Raw genomic sequence first — 14,706 nt, forward strand, 5'->3', positions numbered from 1 at the left:
ATCTTCATTGTATAAATTTCAACCAAAAATATCATGAATATGTTACTTGGTGCTCACACCGTTAATTTGTTTCATGCATAAATGACCTCCAATTTGAATGAATTTTTTTTATTTTTTATTTTTATTTTTATAGAGATAATCTTCAAATTAAGATTAAAAAAAAAACAAAAGGCTCTGATTATAAAATTCATATAATGAAGATACATTATTTGCATGGGATTGGATGAGTGCATTTCGCGTGCTTCCCTTGTCAATGAAACAAGGACATATGAACATAAATTTACACATTTTTATTTCATTGGCAAAGGATACCACCATGACAGTGTACCCGTGTGATATAAATTCTTCTCCCCCAATAAGAGATGTTAGTATTATTCTTTACGGACCGGACCACGTATCTAATACAAGTAAGTTTCACATTTATAAGTGAGGTCTAAAAAACATTTTTCATTAAAGAATGAAATCATTTATCCTTGAATGCAATCTAGTTAAACACTTGCTAGCTAGTTAATCTTGCAAACTTTTAAAAACCTATATGACAATTAAGTAATTTGGGTTATTTAGTGCTAGAAAACCATAAGAAATATTTGAAACTCATTAGTATTAATTTTTGTTTCTTAAAATTTTTGTTAGAGGTGAAAGAAAGTGAGTGAGATTGAGAAGATTTGGTTTGGAAAGGGATTAAGTTGAATCCCTACCTGAACTAGCATGGTGGGTCAAAACTTAACTAAGAGATGGTACCGACATCATATCATTCCCAGACATTATTCTTTAGAGGCCAACTAGATGGTAATCACAAGAGATGGTTGTGAAGGGATATCTCTACCCTCTCATTATTATTTTTTCTAGCCAACATCATATTAATGTGAGGCGGGCTTGGTAATAGTGAGACTCCCATAACCCACTAGGAGGTTTTTTTTTGAAATCTCCTGAATTCCATCTTGAGGGATATGAGATTTGCCAAAAATAGTGGGTGATGTCAACTGATTTAAAGGCCCGAATCGTTTGACTTAATTAATATTCAAACTAATTTATTTTTGTTATGTATTTAGATATGGTTGGAAGCACACTTTCAAAGATACTCGACAAACATTGCCTAGGGGCAAAATGTCCCATCTTGGTACCGTAATGTCAAGATTCTCCTTAGATTGGAGAAGATTGCGTACATACTAGAGAAAGCTCCACCCACATACATCCTGACTCCAATGCCATTGAGGATGAGCGTGCTAAGTTTAACAAGCACATTGAGGATGGCACACAAGCCAAGTGCTATTTGGTATCTACTATGAACGAGGAGCCGTAGCGACAACATGAGAACATGGACAATGATTTTTCCATCATACTCCATCTTATGGAGTTATATGGTAAAGGGATTTGGCTCATGACTTCATCTTGCTTCTCTTTCTGATTTGTCCTCACTATTTGTTATGAACTAAAACATGAACAAGATGGAAAGTTCTCTCTCACAGTTACTAGACATATATTAGTAATCGTTGAGAAAACTATGAACAAAAGAATATTGTAGGGACTGTAGTTGTAGACCACAACAAGCCATCCTCTTTCAAGGCCAAGCCAAAAGGCAAAGGGAAGGCGAAGAAGAAGATGTCATCCACTCCCAAGGCCCAAGAAGGAGTGAAGAAGAAGGCAAAGAAACCCAAGGTAACTTGCTTCCATGTGGAAGGACGAGCATTGGAAGATGAATTACAGGTCTTACCTCGCATCTCTCAAGGATAAGAAGGCAAAAGTTTGTTCTTATGTTCAATTCTAATTGTTAGATATTATATTTAAACATTAGATATGAAATGCTAATCAATTATGCAATTGTGTGCGGGTGAGAGCAACAAGTAGAAGATGGATATGCAAGGATCGATGAAGAATGAAGTAGGAGAGTTCGGCCTATATCTTTTTGCTACTACTAAGGAAGGCTTTATGATATAAACAGTCCTTAATTTTCTTAAATTTGTTAAAAAATTATTATGTGGCTTCATTTTTGGAAGACCCATTTTTGGTATCTATGTCAATATAATTAGTCTCTAATGTTAGAGTTAATTATTTTTTTTTTAACTTATTGATGTTTAAACTAACCATGTTAATGTAATATGATGAATGCCTTCTACTGTATTTATTCCTTAAAGTAGTGTTACAAATTGAATATTGTCTTGTTGTATTCCAATTGGAATACAAAGTAATCTATCACTTACATAATGTGACAACCAAACTTTGCATCTATCAATTAAAGATAGATCTCACATGTTGGCCATAGATGGATAAGTTAACCATTGAATTTGGTTCCAATTGTCTACAAATGAGTTCTAATTGAATTAAGAAAGTCTAGAGATTTCTTTCTTGTAGAAAAGAAAGATCACATTATAATGAAGTGAATAGCACATAAGGAAATATTCCTTATATGGTTATAACTTACTTGAGCACTATCATCAAGATCACTCGATCTTGTTCAACTAGTAGTTTTTGAGCAACTAATTGGATATTCTTAAATTGTTTTAAAATGTCAAATGTGTTAGTAGTAACTAAACCAAGAAAAAGTGTCTGAAATCTATAAAGAGTTTAAAAACTACTTTCATGATCCTTATAAAAGAATATGAACTTATTATATGATATCCAAAAGTGAATAACCGCTATGGGAATCACTTTGAGATATTACTAAAGCCAAGGATCAGAACCTTGAAAACTGTTTGAGGACTGCCTTCGAGAAAGAAATGAAATGTATGAACTCCATGTTAAATGAAAGGTTGATCGTATAATTAATTGTTAGCATGGTACAACAATGATGTCAAGGTCGAAGCAAAGTTTGTATAGAGTATACAAATGAACTATGTAATGATATTGAGGTTTTGGAAATAGCTTCGAATCGTGTTACAAATAAATGGGGTTCATCTTGAACCAATGATTGTCCAAACCATAAGGTCATTGGTAGTATATTGCAACAGAATGAGAGATAGCTCAAGCGATGGAATCAAGGTCTCACTTGTTCAAAGTAGAGAACATTATATGTTTTGGAAACATGTAATAGTAAGATCTTTTTCCACTCTTCCCTTTTCTTCTTTTCCCTTTTCTTTTTCAAGTTCCCCTTTTCTTCCTCTTTCTGGCTTATGTGGGCTATAGCAGCGGGGGGAGAAATATGCTTTTCAGGTAAGGAATTTGGGGATCAGATTTGATGTGATGCAGTGGTTCGATAGTAGATGGTGAAGTAGTGCATGAAGATGAGACAGTTGGTGTGCAAGGCACAATCAGCGGCGACAATTATCGGGACATGGGAGGGTTTGATCAGGCAGAAGCGGGTGCAGTCAAATCTTAACTTCAATTAAGGCAGCAGTCAAATCTTGACTTCAATCAAAGCAGCAGTAGGTGCAGGTAACAACATCAACGGGTTCGATTAAGGGGCAATTGGCCTGAGAGTCTATTTGCAGTTTGCACAGAGTTCAGAGATAATCAGAGATGCGGCACACGATTGGATCTAGAACCACTTAGCCTCCCGCTGGATCGCCTAGATAGCGCCTAGGAGGCTGCCTAGTCCCTCCTCTTAGTGAACGTCTTGACCAAAATCGCCACGATCCGTCGCCACTCAATGCTTAGGCTACTTTGTAGAATACTAACACCGATATACTCGTGTGGTGAGATAACTAAACGACGACGGAATTAATTAATGAGATTAACTAAGTGATATAATTAATTAAAAATTCTTAATTAATCATGAAAGCGATGAAACATCATTGTTGAGCTTAAAAGTAGTTCGGATTCTTTCGGGCCCATTGGGCCCAAACCCATTGGTTTTGACTTTAACCATAGGATGACTTAAAGTAAAAAAGGCTAAAACTAAGCCCGTCACAAGGGAGGGTCGGCTGTTTAGTGTGGTATTGAGAGAGAAAAATTCAATTTGATTGACTCACTTCTCTCTCCCCATAAAGGGGGAGTTAAAGGCAAAAGTTCATTGGGGGGTTTTTGTGTGTTTATTCTCACAAGAAAAGATAACAAACCTCCTCTTCCCATATACTAGAACTGGTCACCTAAGGAAGAAGATTGCCAGCCTTCTCTTCTTTTTTTGGTTATTCCCTCATCCACAACACTTGTGGGTGTGGATCTTTAGAGACCTTTTACTTTAGGGGCTAAAGGATAATCAAGAACATCCAAGTTCGTCAAGGTTTAGGAAGATGGGAGGAAGGAGTTCCAAGAGGAAAGGAGTTGGAGGTAGTTTATCGTTGGATTGAAGTCAAGATCCAAAGGTATAAAAATAATCCTTCTCTTTGTTCTTCATTATAACTCTTTGATGCATCAAGTCTAAACCTATGCTTCTTGAAGAGGATTTGCATGATTGTTTGATTCATATGTTTTCGTTGCTTATGTATACAATTTTGGTTTGTACATGCTTACTAGTCAATATAAATCTCACTTAAATATTTATATTTCCCTTCACAAATAACCTTAGTTTTAGGAGTGTGCTATCCACACACCCCTTGATAATTTTTGTCCGTTAATCTTCTTCAATTCATCCGATCCGACGACCGAAAATTAAAAGGATATGTGAGAAGTAAAATGGGGTGTGTGGATATCACACCCCTAGTTTTAATTGAATTAACTTGTCCGATGCACTAGCCAATGCATCGTGCAAATAGCCTTTGTGCGACGCATTAGTTGGTGCGTCATGCAAAAACACTTTGCACGACACGATTATTCCGTCGCACAAACACTCTTTGTGTGACGTATTGGTTGGTGCGTCACGCAAAGTGTGTTTGCCCAACGGAATAACCACGTCGCGGAAAGTGTTTTTGCTTGATGAATAAATGCGTCGGGCAAGTTGTTAAAATTTTGGCGGTCCAATTGAAAAAAAATAGGCGCTGTTTTTAAATTTTTTTTCCCAAATTACTCATAATGGAGGTGCAATTGGAAGAGTCCAGACACTACCCCCTCTCACTCGGTCTCTCTTCCCTCTCGCTCATCTCGCCCTCTCTCTCACTCTGTCTCGCTCTTCTCTCCCACTCCGTTAGATGAAGACAAAGACGAAGGAAGACGGCAGCCACTACACACCCATCTGCTCCTCCTCCGCTCCAAACTCCGTCAGAATTCTCACCGTTTCCTTGATTCTGAAGTCCCTTCACATCTATATCTCTCAATGTTTTGCTTTTTGTTTTAATCATTCAACATATGATAATTAGGGTTTTATTTGGTGAGTGTTAAAATGACCAATACGTTCTTCCACTTTTTTGTGACGAAGAAATTGTGATGGGGTCAATTGCAAAGAAGAGGTTGCAGCGGTACTTGCTTCAGCTTCATCATCACCCAAAACCAAGGTCAAATTCTATGCCTTTTATCAAATTATCAATCTCACTTTTATTACGGGATATCTTGATTTTCTCTGTTTTCTATATTAAAACCTATTTGGTTCCCGAGAAAGTTGAGGAAACCCCCAAAGATTGAATTTATTATTATTATTATTATTTTGTATGTCTAGATTGCTTTCTCATCTGGGTTTTTTCAAAGATGATGTATTTTCAGCTCATATTCCTTAATTGTGATTAGTAGTTAATTGGTTTTTTGGGCTGAATAACATGAGTGTAACAAGTTGTTAATTGGGATTTTTTTTGGTGATCTTCATTTCGTTTGATATCCGAACAGGCAGTTATAGCGGTGGTTTTGTCAACGATCAGTGACATAGTGTCTCAGAAGCTCACCGGCATTCAGAAACTTCAGATAAGACGACTCCTTCTCAAAGTGGTAAGGTCCATTAGGATTCCATATTGACGATTTTATGAAAGTTTGTATCGGTGATATGTGTATGTGTGCATACTGTATATGAAAGAAAGAGTGATTTTTGAAAGTAGTAAAGTTGTTTTAAACTCGTTGTTTGATCATTTGAACCTAATTTTATGCTTTTGTCAAAAAAGATGTCTACTAGCATTTGCTATGAAACTGAAGTGTTTGTAGATTCACTGTCTTGCAGATGTTCGATCATGCATTCTATTTGAGAAACCTTGTCAAACTAATTTCTCTCACACTCCGTTAGATGAAGCCAAAGATGAAGGAAGATAGCAGTCACTACCCACCCATCTGCTTCTCCTCCGCTCCACCCTCCGTACGAATTCCTCTCCGTTTCCTCAATTCCGAAGGTCCCTTCATATCTCTCTCTCAATGTTTTGCTAGGTCCAGATTTCAATTTTAGTTTGTGTAATTAGATTTCAATTTCTAGAAATAGATTGCTGTAAAATTTATGGGGTAGTAGAATTTGGTATGCTGTAAAGTGTTTCTTGATATTATGAATTTCTGGAAATAGGTTGCTGTAAAATTTACAGATGTTCATTTTGTGAATTGGGTGTATGAATGATTTGTGGGTTTTGGTTTTACAGGAGGAAGCTTGGGGTGTGGGGAAGTTGCGGCATCGGAGGCTTGCAAATTTGATTGGGTATTGCTATGATGGGGATGAGAGGCTGCTTGTTGTTGAGTACATGCCTACTGATACTTTGGCTAAGCATTTGTTCCACTGTATGTCAAACAAAATCTATCTTTATTTACTATTCGTCTTTTGACTTCACCTGGTTTATTAAGAATGCTATTTTTAGCTCAGCTTCTAAGATTTCTCAGTGACCCTTTTGTGAAGTACCTCTAAATATAGAGCTTTTTAACAAGCAAACATTGAAATGCAAGATGGTATTGACATTAGTTTTCTACAACATGACACGTTCCATTAACCTTTGTTTTTTTGTTTATTTGTTAATGGTTCGGTCATTGATCTTAGTTGGCCACTAATCTTACCTTATAGTTTTGTTAATCTCAGATGATATTAAACATTGCCTTTCATTTGGAGAAGTCGTGGCGAGGTGATTTTTACTTTTTAGTGTACTCTGGTATCTAGTGTGCCAGTATTGTGCTTGTCTTTGTACTGCTAATTTATTAAGTTTTGCACAAGCAATCAATTCAATGTTTTGAGTTTTGTTCCTACAAATTGAGAATTAGTTGCTGTGTTCGTCAAAAATTAATTTTTGGGCTCTGCTTGTTTATACAGGGGAGAATCAAACCATTGAGTGGGCCATGCGTTTAAGAGTGGCTCTTTATATTGCTGAAGCTTTAGATTATTGCAGTACCGAGGGCCGCCCGTTATACCACGATTTAAATGCTTATAGGGTTCTCTTTGACGGGGTATTCGATTCTCAAATTCAATCATCTTAGTTTAAAATGCGTTTTCTGTCACTTCAGTGTTCACTACTTTTTAGGGTGATAATGTAGTATCTGAATGGACTTGTAGGATGGTGATCCTCGTCTTTCATCTTTTGGCTTGATGAGAAATAGTAGGGATGGGAAGAGTTACAGCACAAATCTTGCTTACACGCCACCTGAATATTTAAGATATCACCTATCCCTTTGATCATTTTTCTTGTCACTATTCTAGTTTTCCTATCTAAACGACTTCTGCTTGAGATATGCTGACTTAACTGGTTGTTTATTTACTTTAGAAAGTGTTGTTTATAGCTTTGGCATCGTCCTTCTAGATCTGCTTAGTGGGAAGCACATCCCTCCAAGTCATGTAAGTAGATTGCTATAAATTTAATGTGTGGCATCCACATTTTACAGCTAGTGTGTCCTACTTCTTTGCTTACTTATTCAACTTGTAATTGTTCGCTCAAAGTTGAAGTTAATTGATTACAAATAATCTTTAGTGGATCTGTTTATACTAAACTTGAGTAGTTCAAAAATAAATGTTAAACAACGTGGTACTCCCTTTGTTTCATCTATAGTGGCTTTGTTTGATAGCTTATTTCAAAGTATTTGGTATGGTATTTATTACAGCTTGTGTATTCATTTCATGCCAACTACTAGGGGTGGGTTGAAAAAACCGAAAACCGAAAACCAAAACGAACCGAGGCCGGAAAAAACCAAACCGAAACTACCAAACCGCTGGTTCGGTTTCGGTTTTTGAGGTTTGGAAACCGAACCGGACCGAACCGAACCGAAAAAAAAATCATATATAAATACTAAAAAATACATGTTGCCGTCAGGGTTTGAACCCTTTCCCTGTGGGTTGGGGTTGGTTGTTGCAAGCCAACTTGACTGTAGGTTTTGTGTTGTTATAATTGTACCAGTAATTTATTTATAGGTTTCTTATGTTTAAGGCTTTATAAAATTTCTTAACATTACAAACCCTACCCATCTCACTCCGATTTCATTTCAGATCTCAAACACCTCTCTGTTCCGTCCGCTGCTTCCTCTTTGCCTTTGCTTCCTCTCTCTCTCTCTCTCTCTCCCTCTCTCTCTCCCTCCAAATCACTCTCTCTCCAGTCTTCTCCTATCCTCCTCGTGGATTCCTTCTTCCAAACCATGATTTTCCCTCGCCCTTTTCGAGATCCGACAAAAAGAGGAATTGAAAGAGCTTGCGACGATCATGGCGATATCGCTGCAACAAAGGTTGTGGTTTTATTTATTTGTCAGTTCATAGGTTTTTAATTGTATGGTTACCCATTTGAAATTTATGTAATTTAAGGTGAAAAAGTTTGTATTTTTCTCTGAATATGTTTTGGAATTTTCTAGATCTAATGTGGACTTGACTATGAATTTGAATGTGGGCACTGGGCATGCGCTATTGAAGTCCGATTATGGTATTTAGAAGAACCCAATTGCTTTTTTTTTCTTTTTTTTTCGATTTGCATCGATCAGTTAATTTGTTGAGTTGTTTCATGATTTTGTAAATTTTAAAGTTTTTGAATTTTGAATCCTGGCGATGTACATTTCTTTGAAGAATATATGTTTATGTATTTGCTTAACTTTTGAAAATTTGAATTCGTTCTGCTTGATCACAAGTAGTTGAATTACTTGAATATATTCAGGATTTTGAGGCTCTCAATTCTCTGATATATGAGAACTGGGAGGTTGATAGGTAGGTTCCTTCCATTTACATAATTTAAAAATAAAAATAAAAAACCGAAAAAAACCAAAACCGAACCGGAAAAAACCGAAATCGAAAAAAACCGAACTGAAAAAAATCGAAAAAAAAATGAACCAAACCGTTTTGAACCGAACCCAACCCTACCAACTACTCCATTTTGATGATACAATTTACTTTGGATTTATAGCTTGTGTATATAAGGACAAGTCATCGCCTTGACGGAGGAAGTGGAAACCCTAAAAAATAAAATTGTTGCCCAAAAAGCAGCCCTGGATGCTCGGGAAGCTTATTGCTGCCCAGTTTTCAGCCCAGAAAAAGAAGATAAGCATGATCTTACGGGCCTTACAGATGTCTAGCCTCCAAACCCCGATGCCATCACCTGATTTTGCTCCACCTTCGACCTCCCAGCCACTTCGCCCAGTTGATACCCAGTAGTCTGATGTATCAAGCCTAGAAGACTACTTATTGTAGTTTTTCCTTTTTTTGTTCGGACATCTTGTATGTACATTTTCATATATTTTATAATTAAATACTTTTTCTTGGTTTATTAATTATTGTGTAGAATTTAATTACAATATTTATTAAAAATTAAATAAAATATATTTTTGACAAAAAAAAAAACAACAAAGGTTTGCGCAATACATGTACTTCTTTGTCGCGCAAACCCTGCTTTCACTGCCTTGTCGTGACGGTTGGTGCACGAAGAAGGTTTCATTGGGCTAATTTTTGCGCGACGAAGGACCTGTGTCGCTCAAACTGTTTTTCGTACTAGTGAGCACTTGACATCTTTAAGAATTTTGCTCATTGTATAGTTATGTAATGGCACAATACAACAAGAAATGGTGCTTAAATCCTCATTCCAATAATACTGTAAAATTCTCCTTCAAATATTTCGGGTAGTCCAAATCCTTTTTCAAATATTTCGGTTAGTGCAAATCCTCCTACAAATATTTTAGTTAGTTCACATAATCTTCTTGCCAACCCTGGACTCAAATCTCGAATAGATGTCCACATTTTTTTGGGGCCTTAAACCTTTTAAATTTCACCCTCCCCTCGACAATTTCTGGCTTCGCCAATGTTTAGAACACCCTTTTTTTTTCTTTTTTTTTTTTTTTTTGCAACAGGCAATTGATTTTTTTTTTTTCTTCTTTTACAGCAATCATCAACTTTTTTTTTTCTTCTTTTCTATAACAGTATTTAGTCCCCAAAACTTTGAGCTCTCTTTTGATGGATGTGGAATTTTTTTTACGAGGCTAGCTAGGGACAATCCAGGTTAAAGAAACAAGGAAAGGCTCACATAAAGGCTCAACAGGGCTAACTAGGGAAAATAATAACAAGGGTTGGCTAGAAAGGTTCAAACGAAAGAAACAAATGCGCAAATCATTTCCAAGTTTGTTACGTGAATTGATGAAAGCAAAGAAAGGTAGAAGGCAAGTTTTAGATATATATGTAAAATGATATCATGCGCACAAATTAAATGAGATTGATTCATAATAGTTCAATCTATAATAAGCTCAAAAGCTCACAAGGGTTACATAAACTCACTAGATTCACATATGAAACTTTTAAATCATGCTCTAGTTTTGCACCAACAAGGCTATGTACATAATATTTTCCTAAGTCATGATCATCAAAAAATATGGTTAAAACAAAGATAATGTAAAGAACTAATATCAAGCTTAAATTCCATGAAAGTTAGAAAAACATAAAGATCGTATCTCATCACTGAATTAGGAAGTAGCCAATAAAAACAAGACTAAAAGAAAAATATTTTTGGTTCTCAAATTTTATATATTTTTTATTTATTTTCATTTTTAGTTAGATAATTAATTAAATGAAAAATGCAACAAACATAAAAAAAAATAAACGGGCAAAAAAAAAAAAAAAATTCAACCAAAACTAATTTGAGACTCCACCAATTGAAAACACGTGACAAGCCAAATTGAACGAGGCAAAAAAATAAAAAAAAAAGAGTATGGGCTTGAAATTCTGAAGCATTTCACAATTTCAATGTTTGATGCTGCTCCTCCTTTGTGACTCCGTAAAACCCAACGAAAGATTCACTCCCAAAATAAAATCACGTATGTTCTCAATGGCAGGAGACACAAACGACAAACAATACAAAAATAAAAAGTAAAAACTCAAGGACAACGTTACTTCCTTGGTTTAAAGGACACGGGCAAGCGAAGATATAGATGGTGATCCACCCCGGAACTTGAATTTGTATTGGCAACAAGGTAAAGTAGCTCCACTTTTCTGCAAAAACACAAAACAATGGGTAAGCTAAACAAGAGACTTAGGAAACAATTTATTATTGAAAAAAAAACTAACAATTAACATTAAAGCTAAACCAACTTAAAAAATGTAACAATCCAATTAAGTAACAAAATCAAATTCGATCCCCAACAACGGCACCGGAAACTTGTTACAAAAATTAGATGACCAAAACTAACCTCATTAAGTCTCGAATTTTTGTGCTTGCAAGTATACGAATCGAATGATTATATAACTGTAAACACGAAAAATTCCTGAAACAAGAGACAAGAATACATGTACAAAATATATTTTTTGTTTGTATTGATTTTGGGGTTACAATCTCTTTGTAATTTGATCCTCTGATTCTATCTTCGTAGGGTGAAGGTTTGTGGATGAGCTGTTGATCCAAAGGGCCGTCGGGGCTTGATCTAGGGATGAACAGTTGATGAACGGATCTTCGAGGACTTTTGGGCTTGATCTTGAAGACTGGATGTATGGATTTCTTCAAGGGGCTTTTGGGCTTGATCTTGAAGGTTGATGGATGAGCGGATCTTCAAGGGCTTTTGGGCTTAATCTTGAAGAACGATTGGATGTGTGGATTTGTTGAGGTTGTTGATCCAAAGGGCCGTTGGGGCTTGATCTTAGGATGAACGGATGATGAACACTTTCTTCAAGGGGTCGTCGGGGCTTGATCTTGAGTCGGTGGAAGTTCTTCAAGGGCCGTTGGGGCTTGACCTTTGAAGGAGGATTTGACGAAGAACGAAGAGTGTTTTCTTGATCCTTCGGGATTTGCTTGAGAACTTTAGAGTTTCGAGGCTTCAAGGTTTTGGTATGATGTAAATTCCCTTCTTTCTTTCTCTTCTTCCTTTCTTTCTTTCCTCCTTCCTTTTTTTTTTCTTCCTCAAATGAATGCCTTGGCTTCCTATTTATAGAATTCCAAAACTTGATTTTTGGATTTAAATAATCAGATGAAATAAATCATTTCTGCCAGGTATTGACACGTGTCCTATTTGATGACTTTTCCAATTTATTTCGATTTTTCGTTGAGCCACACACTACATGTAAAATTTATGTGACACGTGAGTGTTGAAATTTTAATTATTGGTCAACATTCATTTCACCGAAATTTTGATGTCTACAAATGCCCCCACTTCAAGGCGCGTCGTAGACATGTGCTTGTCACGTGTAGAAGATGCGTTTTGAAGTCCCTTAATGTAGATGTCAACCCAAGGGCCGTCGAGGCTTGATCTTGAATTGAGCTGGAAATTTCTTCAAGGGCCATTGAGGCTTGATCTTGAGTTCGACTGGAAGATTTTCTGGTTTCCTCCTATCGTTGATTTTCCACAAGCTTAATCTTGAACTGGGCTGGAAGATTCTTTTGGTCTCCTCCGAAGGTTTGAACTTACTCCTTTTATCAGGAGTTGAATTTGATTCAAGGGTGGTGAACACTTGATTTTGAATCGGACTTGTGATTTCTTCAAGGGCCATTGAGGCTTGATCTTGAGTTCGACTGGAAGATTTTCTGGTTTCCTCCCATCGTTGATTTTCCTTTGTGCTACTCTTGAACTGGGCAGCAGGATTCTTTTGGTCTCCCCCCGAAGGTCTACGAGCGGTTTCAGGATATGGCAGGCAAGTACGAGGTGGAGGTGCTGACCTGTTTCTTTGTTCAATCTTTCCAATTCGTATTGAATACGAATCGGAAAGATTGAAGTTTCCTTGTCCCTTCTCTGGCAGTGTATCAACCGTTGAAGATGACTACTCGAGAGCAACACTAGGTAAGCAATCAGGAATAGATTCCAGGTAGTCGGTTCCAGATCGGAAGACTGACTCCAAGTGCCGGCTGATTGCTTCTTTCACTTTGCCATGCGAGTAAGAACAAGGACAAAGGAAAAGACAGGGAAAAAGCATGATATGAGATACCTTTGCTTTCGAAGAAGCAGCGAATGAATCAACACATATATTTGTTGTGCTTGTCTCCACATGCTTCGATGTATCATTTTCACTTGCCTTACTTGCTCCCCTTTGCAGAAGTGGTATTTCCTTATGCAGGTTTAGCATCTTCTCTTGTAGTATTTGTCCTCCGATGCAGGAGTTGAATGCAACCTTTGCATTTAAATGGTGCTTCACTTCTTGGTGGCAATTGGTTTGAGTGGAGGTTCCGACATATTGCTTTCTCTGTCCTTGTCTTGGCAGGTGAGAACAAGGGCAAAGGAAAAGATAGGGAAAAAGCATGATATGAGATACCTTTGCTTTCGCCCTTGATGATATGAGATACCTTTGCTTTTGAAGAAGCGGTGAATGAATCAGCACATGCTTCAATCTATCGTTTCCTCCTGGGTCATCTGTACTCCAGGCATCTGGTATCTTCAAAGGTTGAATAGGTTTTCTCAAAGGAAGAAGAAGAATTGTGTATTTCGAGAGGCTTTGCTGGGAGTGCGCCCTCAGAGGTGAGGAAGAGTTGGGCATTTTCTTCAGGTCTGCCTTGCCATAAGAGACGAAGGTCGACACATATAGGGATTTCTTAATAGCAAGTGGTGGTACCGTTCTTTTACCCTTGTCGACAAACGTCTCTTCGATATCTGAACGACGCCTCTTCGATTTCTGAACGAGTGCCACTTTTGACAAAGTTGCACGCGTTTTCTGAAAAGCAGAGAAAGCGTCGCCGAACTTTGCGCTTGTCGGCTAAAGACGTGTAGTTGCGATGATGGCCTCCACGTGTTCTTGACTTTGTCAGATATCTTTTGACAAAGTTGAACGCATTTTCTGAAAAGCCGCGAACGCGTCGCCGAACTTCACGCAGGAAAATCCGGATTTTTGAATCGGTGATCGTGTCGCTTGGCTTTTTACAGAGGTATCGATCACTCCAACATACACACTCTGAAAATTGCCCATTCTTGAAAATCGTCTCCGGCCTTTTGAGAATTATCTTCATCCACCCATTCTCTCTGAACACCTTTGAAAAAAATGACTAACTCATCGAATCTTTGCTTAGATTTGAGTCTCAGCAGCGATCCGGTTGCACCCGGTCAAGGTAATGTATGGCGCCCTTCTTTTTTATCTTCTAACGGTCCTCTTACAGGTGAAGACTCCGTGATGCAGGACGCCACAACAGCTACAATAGTAGCTAGGAACCTCCTCACTCCAAAAGATAGTAGGCTGCTGTCAGGACGGTCCGATGAGTTGGCCGTTCAAGAGTCCCTCGCTCTCAGCGTTCAGTGTGCAGGCTCTGTGTCCAACATGGGCCAACGCCTACTTGCTTGCTCCCGTCAGGTTGAATCGTTGATGGCAGAGGTGGAAAGTCTCAAGCAAGAGATCAAGCAGCTGAAGTATGAGAATAGAAGTTTGCACGTGCTTGCAAACAACTATTCGACGGGCATGAAGAGGAAGCTTGATGAGCTGCAAGAATCTGAAGGTCGGCTTCAAAGTGACCGTCAAAGGTTTTCGTCTTTCCTCCAGAGGCACCTTTTTCCTGGGTCATCTAGCGTTCCACCCAGTATTGAGGCCTGGAATGCTCTAGCTTCAATGCCTCCCGCTCCGATGCCTTCCGCTTCTAGAGTTTT

General features: G+C 37.7%; 1 protein-coding gene across 4 annotated transcripts; it reads left to right on the forward strand.

Annotated features, from left to right (window-relative positions):
- Window positions 1-4,859: 4,859 nt before the first annotated feature.
- On the forward strand, window positions 4,860-7,826 carry LOC137735662 (serine/threonine-protein kinase BSK1-like). Of its 4 annotated transcripts, XM_068475109.1 has the most exons (7): window positions 4,860-5,072; window positions 5,231-5,306; window positions 5,632-5,730; window positions 5,957-6,088; window positions 6,360-6,495; window positions 7,016-7,149; window positions 7,256-7,826. In XM_068475109.1, the coding sequence occupies exons 4-7, from the start codon at window positions 6,020-6,022 to the stop codon at window positions 7,373-7,375; spliced, it is 459 nt and encodes a 152-aa protein (XP_068331210.1). In that variant the 5' UTR covers window positions 4,860-5,072; window positions 5,231-5,306; window positions 5,632-5,730; window positions 5,957-6,019; the 3' UTR covers window positions 7,376-7,826. The 4 variants fall into 4 exon arrangements, 3 of the variants coding, with proteins under 3 accessions (XP_068331210.1, XP_068331211.1, XP_068331212.1); XR_011068672.1 differs by having other exon boundaries at window positions 4,860-5,306; window positions 5,941-6,122; XM_068475110.1 differs by having other exon boundaries at window positions 4,860-5,306; window positions 5,941-6,088.
- Window positions 7,827-14,706: the final 6,880 nt, after the last annotated feature.

The sequence above is a fragment of the Pyrus communis genome, chromosome 5, assembly GCF_963583255.1.
Source record: "Pyrus communis chromosome 5, drPyrComm1.1, whole genome shotgun sequence".
NCBI classification, from domain to species: domain Eukaryota; kingdom Viridiplantae; phylum Streptophyta; class Magnoliopsida; order Rosales; family Rosaceae; genus Pyrus; species Pyrus communis.

What these genes read in the sequence shown, in the direction of transcription:
- LOC137735662 (XM_068475110.1), top strand. Translation starts at nt 6,020, where the DNA reads ATGAAGCCAAAGATGAAGGAAGATAGCAGTCACTACCCACCCATCTGC. An exon ending in TCTCCTCCGCTCCACCCTCC is followed by an intron (nt 6,089 to 6,359) that starts GTACGAATTCCT and finishes TTGGTTTTACAG; the next exon opens with GAGGAAGCTTGGGGTGTGGG. An exon ending in GGCTAAGCATTTGTTCCACT is followed by an intron (nt 6,496 to 7,015) that starts GTATGTCAAACA and finishes TTGTTTATACAG; the next exon opens with GGGAGAATCAAACCATTGAG.